The following is an 8,692-nucleotide window of genomic DNA, read 5'->3' as shown; positions in this document are numbered from 1 at the left end:
ACTCCTTTGTCTTTGCGACGTTGAGGGTGAGATGGTTGTCTTGACACCAGTGGGTCAGGGCGCTGACCTCCTCCCTGTAAGCTGTCTCATCACTGTTGGTGATAAGACCCACCACTGTAGTGTCGTCCGCAAACTTCACAATGATGTTGGAGTTGTTAGTGGCCGTGCAGTCGTATCAAATATATCAAATACTTCCCTTCAAAATTTCATCCAACTGCAGGACAGGTAAATGCCTTAATGCAGCACGAGAGGCTCTTCAAAGTGAGCAGCTTGTTTTTCTCACTTGGTACTTGCTTTTTCCCCCCTCTGACCCTGACCTCTGCCTGTGTGTTGGCACATTCCACATTCAACTCACAACCACTCACCCACTCACTCATCCATCTCTGTCTTTTCAGTCTGTTCTCTGCTTTGTGCTCATTTTATTCCTCCTGTTTTTTCTGGGGTTTTTTGCACAAAGTGTCTCGCTGTTATCACACGTACGGCACATTATGCAACTGCAGTTCAGAACAGCAGCATTGTTGTGCGCTCTCACCTTCCTGCTGGTAAAACTGTGCATAACAGCCGGCGGTAAATCGCTCAAGAATGCCACACATTGTTCAGTAATGCGAATACGTTGACAGGAGCAAACTGGTGTGTCCCGCCCCGTGTGTCCTGCTGCAGCGCCAGGACAGGAAACTGAGGTCTGGGATGGTCTCAGTTCATGCCAGGTCCACAATAAGGTTAACAGCTGCTGGCTGCCATGACTATAAAATCCTTCAGGCTGCCATAAACATGTTCCCTCACAGCAGAGTCAGGAAACAAAAGGGCTGCATCTCTATGAGTCATCTCATCATTAATACAGACACCAGAAGTGCATTTTTAATAAAACAAGTAATACAATAAAACTATTTCAATACATTCATCACTGGGGTTCAGCAATACTCTGACACTTGTTCCCATCACAGTATCAAACATCTTTATGTTCAGGATGAGGATGACAAATGTGTAAAACGTTATTATCTTTGCCTCGGCACCACTACATTTTTCACTTCTGCACATGATGAATGTTGAGGCTTGTGGATCTCAGAGATATTTTATCTGCCTGACGTATCAGGCTTTCTTTCAGTGCCAAAAATAATAATAATAATAATCTTCAAGTAACAGTGAAGATTTCCTCCTGCTCTTTTTAGTCTTCTGCATGTTCCTGTACTCCACCCATGCTGTCTTTTTGACAATTAAACCATCTTTTAAACAATCAGATATTCAAAGCTTTACAAAAATCCCATTTCTAGGCTCATTTTTCTGTTTATAACCAACTACAGTCACACCTGGTGTGATGGCCTCAGCCACACATTGGTAAAAAACCAGTCCACTCACCTCATTGGTTTGGTTTTGCAGTTAAAAATGTATTTCAGTAATGTCATTCATTCATTTCTTCACTTAAACCTAACAGTGATATTATGAAGTCCGCACATAGTAGCGCTGTGTGGTTTCTAAAATGTATTTTGTCAAATTAAATGTATATTATATCATGGTTCTCTTTCTTTTGTTCAACCTGGTTTGGCTGTTTCCTGCCTAAGCAAAAGGCATGACTTTGAAAGTACAATGCCAGCTCAGCAGGACCAACTATGTGCGTGTCAGCAAGGGGGTGTTTTAGGGTTAGTTAGGTTATTTTGTGCTTAGTTAGTGTTTATTTCTGTTTCCCTTATTGTATGTTAACGGTTTGGCCAAACCACTATCCAAGTTACCCTCTTGTGTCTTTGTGTTTAAGTTGTGTATACTTTTTTTGCCTAGTGAATTTTCTGTAAGTCATTTTTTGAGTAGAATCATATTTAGTTTAGCTCTTTTATTGGGGTAAAATAAAATAGAACCCACCTTCAGGCTGTATTTCCTGTGTCCTCTATGCCTTCACTGCTTGGTCCCTCACATCTAGATTTAAACTTCTCTGAGAAGTTCCAACGTGATTTTAAATCATGACATAACACATAAACAGCTCTTCCGAGAGTCTTTAAGGACCTGTTGATGCCGGTAATTTGTCTGTCCACGTCCTCTTAGATCTGATTACAGCATATGACACTGTAGCTTATTTCTGTCACATCTTGAATTGTGTGTGGGTATTAAAGGTACAGCCCTAAAGCACATTTAGCAGAAGTAATTTTTTCTTGTTTTTACAGGTAAAAGCTAGCATTTTCTAGCATTTTATGCCAGAATTGACCACAAACAGACTTCACCGTGCAAACACAGTCTGGCTGACCATGTCAGACTCCAAACGACTGCAAACTGACTCAAAGTGAACTCACCGTCCAGCTCATCCTGGGACTTCACACCACGTCTGTTGCGTCTTCTGAAGAAGTTTGAGGCATCGGCCTGCTTCATGAAGACCCTTTTCAGTGGACCTGCAGTGGAAGCGGGAGGGAGTTTAGTTCACAGTGTAAAGTGATACACAGGGCGATACGCAGGGAAAGAAACGCAGCTGATGCAGCCCCTGACCTTGAGGATCTTTAGTGCTGCCTGTGCTACCGGGCACAGCTGCAGAGCTGGCCTCCGGAGACCCTGTGTCGAAGCACAAAACATGAAAGGTCTAAATTCAAAAGGACTCCAGTTTTTCTCATGCCTGCAACCAACTAATAAGACAATTTTTTTTGGTAAAAAATCTCACTCCTGCATCATACTCACATGAAAGTGCAAAAAGCACAGTGAGGAGAGCCAAGAGGGTTGCATACGTCCAGGACATCTTTTAAACTCTGAAATACTGAGAGATGTGAGTGATGAAGAAGAGCAGGAGGGAGAGAGGGGAGTAAGACGTATGTGAGAGGTGGGATGGGGCGCCTGGGGCGATATCGACTGCTTCTCAGTGCAGGGAGGGAGTGATCGTGCAGATCTGATAAGGGGCTGAAACCAACAAACATGCCAGAGGGCTTCCAAGTCACAAGAAGGTGCCGAGGGTTTCATTTCAGCTCAGCAAACATGCTGCTTCTCTCTTTTTTTTCTATGAATTTTAGTTGAAATTAAAATGACCTGAAATGACACAATCTATGGAACTATTGCATCAGTGACACTTGCAACTGTTTCATTAATAAAGAAGAGAAAACATACTGTAGGTGTAACCAGAAAAATTATAGTCCGGGCTGCTTATGCTCTGGCTTCCTGGATAATATTTGTTCCAGAGACGATGGATGGGAGACAACAAAAATACTGATGTTTCTTTTTTTAAAAAAAGTGACAGAAAACAGTTGAGGCCGGGAGCCGGAGCAGGGACTCCTTGCCAAATGTCTCCTTTGAAACGGGCCCCCTCAACAAGGCCGCTCTCTCTGCTAGGCAAAGAGTTGTGCAGGAAAGTATGCAGCCCTCTGTTTGCTTGAATTTCTTCCAACCTGTACTCTGGCCGGGCCCCAGAAAAGAGTGAATGTTTAAATTGTTTTGAGGGAAAATCCAGGAGTCGGGGGACTGGTGCTCAGAGAGATACGAAGATTCTGGAGTGAGGGTTTTGAGAAGATATGTGGTGAGTGTATTTTATTCAGGTAGGTGTGAAACAGAACAACATAGGGACTGAAGAAAACTGCAATATTAAACAGCAACAACAATGTCTGTGAGTGCATAAGGGGGAAAAAACCCAGTGTGCTGATAATACATGCATTTGGATTATATATTTCTAGACTGTGACTTGAATAATTTAAAGTTTTCTGTGACCTGCTCAGGGGCTACAGCTGCAAACTATTAATTTTGCAACAATCTGGCACGTTTACATTATATTTTTATACTCATGTTTATTACCATGCACCGCCCCTGTTAAATAAATAAATAAATTTTCAAAAAATTTAAAAAAAATACATGTGTCTGTGTTTCTTTCCACGCCTTCCTTTACAATATCTGAGCAACTGTGAAAAGATATTACTTCATAGGGCAATTTTCATTCATTTCATTATAGGTACTTTCTCTAATTACTCTCTGCAGACCGTAACTAAAGCTGTCACCAGCAGGAGGCAGAATTTTACCAGTATGTGTGTTTAGATGTTTTCAGTTATATGCTTCCTGCTCCTGGGCTGTTATTGTAAATACGAATATGGTCATAATGTCATGCCTGGTTAAGAAAAATACAAAAATAAAAATCTCACTGCACCATCTTGTGGTGCGGGGTGGAATTGCATGAAAGTACAGCCTGGCTCCAGCTCTGCTTCAGTAGATGTCACTTCATTACAACACACACATTTTGTACATCAAGTCCAGGTATGTAGTGCTATGTGTGATCACATGTTCACCCACTTCCATGCACATAGTTGAGCCTTTGCAGCCATGCTGGCACTTCTTTTTTTCAACTGTTGATCTAGCCTGATGCAGAGCCTAGTTAAGAAATGAAGTGTTTCTGTGCAGTGAAAGACTAAAGGCTTTTAATTTGAAATAGATATAAGCAGTGCCGAATGTCCATAAAGAGCATAATGCAGTAAATTGAATAGCGTGGAAGCAGATCAAAAGAAAACATATCTGACGATTTCTTATTTACTCTGTTTTATATCAAACAGGGAGAAAGAAAAGCCTTAGCAGATGAGTGAGATACAAGTCAGTGACCACTGGATAAAATAAAGTGTCCATGTGAAAAAAGCAACACTATTCCTAATTATTCCTCTAAATGAAAAAATGGTTGAAATAAAAGCATTTTATTTGTACTCATTAATGTTGACACCGGCAGCTACGTGCAGTTTGAAAGGTGGGGTGGTTTTTTTCTTTTATTGAAGTTACTTAATGCAGGAGCTTCAGTCCTGAGTCAGTGAACACTTTGAATGTCAATTTAACAGCTGTTTTCTGCGAATTATGATGAAAATTGCAGCAAATAAAAGGAACTTCAGCGACATTATAAACTTTTAACAACTGATTGAACCTGGTGGAGGATTACTCGCTGAGCTTATCATTTTGTCTGTTTTTTCTCTTAAATAATGCAAGAAACCTGTGGATCAAAAAGAGATGAGCCAGTTGATGGAGGAAACCAAATGGCTATTAGAAAAACCAGCAACAGCAGTTTTTGTTACTGGAATGACTGGGTTACTGAACTTTAGCTTCCCTTTATGCTCACTGTATTTGATTATTGCAGGGGTATGGAAGGTCTTAATCAAATAAAATATATTTATTAAACTCCTTTCACTCTTTGTTCCACATTTAATTTGCAGGATCTGGTTTATTCCTGCAGCAGTACATCTATGATTGAGTTTTTCCATTATTTTTATATAAACAAATTTGAAATAAGCATCTTTAATGGATTAGGTCAGGGATTTAAAACTCATTTTACAATATGGGCTACATACAGCTCACTTTGATTTTAAGTATGCAGAACAAGCAAAACTCCTTTTTTTGTCAGGGTAAAGATGTTTAACATATTTAATCCAACTGATTATAATAAAAAAGTGCAATTAAATGGGTAAATCTGGTTTTCCCCTTGTACAATACAGAAATGCTGCTGTAGTAAATGCAGTAAATATGTCAGGAAAAATAGATAATAACAGATAAACTTCTGGTAGCTCACTGCTCAGAAAATGTCCCTTCCTCCCCATGGACCTTTTATAAAAAAAAAATATAAATTCTACAATAGATAGTGAACAAACAGGAACTTTTTGAACTTTAGTTGTTATTGCTTATCTATTACTTAATTACAATGATGTTTTATGAATGGCAGTGGCGAAGGTCTTTATCAGTAGGAATTACGCCCTTTTCCAAAGCTGTCCAGTGGACCTGATTGGGTTCTTTCTCGGGCCGATCCGTGGCTCCCGGGCCTTGTGTTTGACATCCCCTTACTTTCGGTAGCCTGCTATACAACCATTCTCCAGTAGGGGCCGCTGTAGCTCTGCACTGGCCGCCTTTCGGTCTCTCCTGTGCACAACCATCGAGTGTCGCTGTTTCCCCGCTGACACCTCGACAGCACGGCAGTGTGGTGGCAGGCAGGCAGCGTCAGCTGGCAGAGGACACACTCAGATCAACTAGTAATCGCCGTCGTCCCCCGCACTGCTTACGCTCTCCTCGACTGAAAACCCAACGACAGCACTTCCTATTTTCTACCGGGAGAGAAACTTTGAAGCCCGTAAACAAGCCATGCCGCTGGACGCGACAGCCCCGCGGATATAAGCGACACTGCGGAGCAGAAAGTATCTACGACCTCACCGAAACCACAAAGAAGAAGAAGCAGTCGGTGCTTTCTTTTTTCACACTCGGAGGGAAAGACGGCATCCGGCCTGAGAAGAAGCTCCGAGGTCGGGGACTCCGGTCGGACCAACGCGAATCGTTTCTGGTGAGAGTCCGCACATTTTCGCTGTGGGACTAGTTTCTGTGAACTAAACCACGCAGTTAGAGCAAGTTAGAGGCGCACACAGCCTGAACAACGTAGCAATGTTTACTTCACAGCCGCAGTTTGAATGCAGCGTTTGTTGTGTGTGAGCACTTCAGCCTGCCCCATTCACCGGCGAATGGCCACCTTTAACTAAGACAAACAGCGAGAGGAGCTCCGAGCTGGACGAATAACGACTAAACTACCTCTAGAGAGGGTTATAATTTATCCTCGCTGCCACAGAGAGCTGCTGGTTAAATATCAAGTGTCAGCTTTGTTGTCAAATACCACCAAGAGCAGTTGCTCGTCAGTGAACTGTGTGAGGCTGGGGTTGTAAAAAACAGGAGGATTGACTGGCTGCTGTGCTTGTATCGTCTTGCACAGTCACTGCCCCACATTTCAGAGATGCCCAGTCTTTCTGCTCCACGCCCCCCACCCTCTCAAACTACCTGAAGCAGGGCGCAGACCGTACTAGTCTCTGAGCTCACTGACAGCCATTACTGACAGCTTTAAGCCGTTTCAGCTGTTGTTGTGTGAAGGCCAAGACAGCAGCAGCAGACAGGAGCTTGCACGGAAAATGGTTGGAGAAACACCACTGCAGTTTGTTTTTTAGGGATCTCGCCCTGAAATTGAGCTTCCAGTGGGTTTCTATGGGGAGTTTACCCGATTGTCATTGTGTAGCAGAGAATAATTGTTTTACAGGGAGACAGCATTGTTACAGCAAAACACCCCCTAAGGCACGTTGATTTCTGTGTGAAAGCACCCAAGTTGTCACCAACCTTACGGAGAGTGTGCTGACTGAGAGTACATGCTAACTCTGTATAGTCAAAGTTAATGCATCAGTCCTGCAAAACCAACCTCACTGCGGGCTTATTTCTGCTGGAAGTAAGAGAAATCCGGGGGATTGACTCTAATTAAGCTTTTTGCAAATGCAATGGAGTTTAAAGCATTTCAGACGGAACTTAGATAATAATAGTCGCTTCACTAACAGACCTATCACGGGTGCTTATGGGAATATACCAACTTTTATGTAAAAAGTCAATCAAACGGATGTTTAACACTCATGCTTATGTCAGATTGACTCTGGAAAACAAATAATAACTCAATAAAAGGCAGTTATTTTTTAAATCCATGGGTATGCTCAGCACCTAAAATTAGTTTAATTTGTACAAGTGTATATAGAAATATCTGAAAAATATTCTCGTTATTGTTTTTTAGCACCTTTGCCAGTAAATGTTGTGCATTTCGTGTTTCAGTAGCTGAAACAGCTCACTGTTTCAGTTTTAGATTAACACGAGGAGCCGCTGCTTTCAAAATGGAACTTTATTCAGCACAGTTTTAGAAAAGCAATGTCTGTTTTACTTTCAGGCTTGGCACGCTTCAATATTGAGCAGCCAAAAACATGTGGCCACAAACTTCCGGGACAAAAAAATGATGATTGAGGTCACTTCTGACTGATTTTAGTGATACCCTGCAAAAAACAAACAACACAAAAACAGTGATATTCCACACCGTTTACAGTGTTTACTGATGGCTGCCACTTTCTCAGTTTCCTGTAAGCAGGTTTCACTTTGACAGACTCAAGCTGCTGAGCTTCCTCGAGCCACGGGTGTCCCTGAGGACCTTTCGAAAGTGTGTCTGCTTCGGGTTCGGTGCCCGCAGGAGGTCAGGGAGCTGCTGGAGGACAGTGTGCCCGAGGGTTGGCTTGAAGTGGGGTCGTTCCCTTGGTGAGGGCCGCGGGGATGGTGGCGGCAGGGTAACGTGATCCGCTGTGAAACAGCTGTAGCCACTCGGTGCTGATCCCTTGAGTCCCAGTGCAGATCAGATGATGCTCCAGTATGTGAATGGGTGGGTGTGTGAGAGAGAGCGAGGACTTGAATGCATGGGTTTTCATGCCTTCAGGGCATCAAGTCAATGCTTAAAGTCAATTTAAACCGAAATTCACTGACTTTTTGAGAGAAATTATTTTCGTATCTATTCAGTGTTTTGACTGATGGAAGAAGTCGTTCTTACCGATCTTCTGTGTGTGTGTGTGAGCTCAGGTTGAAGCAGCAGGTCAAGGCAGCTGGCTGAAGGTTAATGTGTCACTGCTCTCTGGGTAGCAGCTGCAGGCACCGCTCCTGTCTATAGATAGCCACGAATACAAACTTTACTTCTTTTCTCCGCTGCGTTAACATAAGAGCTGCGGCGCAGGCATGCAGCCCCAGAAGACAAATGCTGATCCTTTCGAGTTTGACCACTTCCACACCCTCATTCTCTGTCTGTGTCTGAATCTGGAAGTGCCTGTCAATGCTAAAGACCCCTCTCCCCTCCTCCTCCTTGTCCAGCTTGGAGCCAGTTGGCTGAGAACCTGTGTGAGCTATATCAGTAATACCTTACAGCACATATCTGGGTCATCATCTG

At 42.8% G+C, this 8,692-nt stretch overlaps 2 protein-coding genes across 3 annotated transcripts in view; one reads left to right on the top strand and one right to left on the bottom strand.

Moving 5' to 3' along the window:
* The window catches only part of ucmab (upper zone of growth plate and cartilage matrix associated b), a 9,521-nt gene extending 6,720 nt beyond the window's left edge, over positions 1-2,801 (bottom strand). Inside the window, exons 1-3 of the mRNA XM_005728103.1 lie at positions 2,656-2,801; positions 2,470-2,532; positions 2,280-2,375 (exon numbers count right to left, since the gene is read on the bottom strand). Of these exons, the coding sequence (XP_005728160.1) occupies positions 2,280-2,375; positions 2,470-2,532; positions 2,656-2,713 (217 nt within the window). The 5' untranslated portion in view covers positions 2,714-2,801. The remainder of the gene's footprint in view (positions 1-2,279; positions 2,376-2,469; positions 2,533-2,655) is intronic.
* Positions 2,802-6,067: 3,266 nt separating this feature from the next.
* The window catches only part of LOC102205404 (cyclin-dependent kinase 17), a 34,105-nt gene continuing 31,480 nt past the window's right edge, over positions 6,068-8,692 (top strand). For both annotated transcript variants that reach the window (XM_005728102.2, XM_013909568.1), the window contains exon 1: positions 6,068-6,253. The gene's annotated coding sequence lies outside the window, so the exon portion shown is untranslated. The remainder of the gene's footprint in view (positions 6,254-8,692) is intronic.

Source organism: Pundamilia nyererei, unplaced genomic scaffold (genome assembly GCF_000239375.1).
Source record: "Pundamilia nyererei isolate P.nyererei 1_Seehausen unplaced genomic scaffold, PunNye1.0 scaffold00027, whole genome shotgun sequence".
Classification (NCBI taxonomy): domain Eukaryota; kingdom Metazoa; phylum Chordata; class Actinopteri; order Cichliformes; family Cichlidae; genus Pundamilia; species Pundamilia nyererei.
This window is presented reverse-complemented; position numbering and strand designations above follow the sequence as displayed.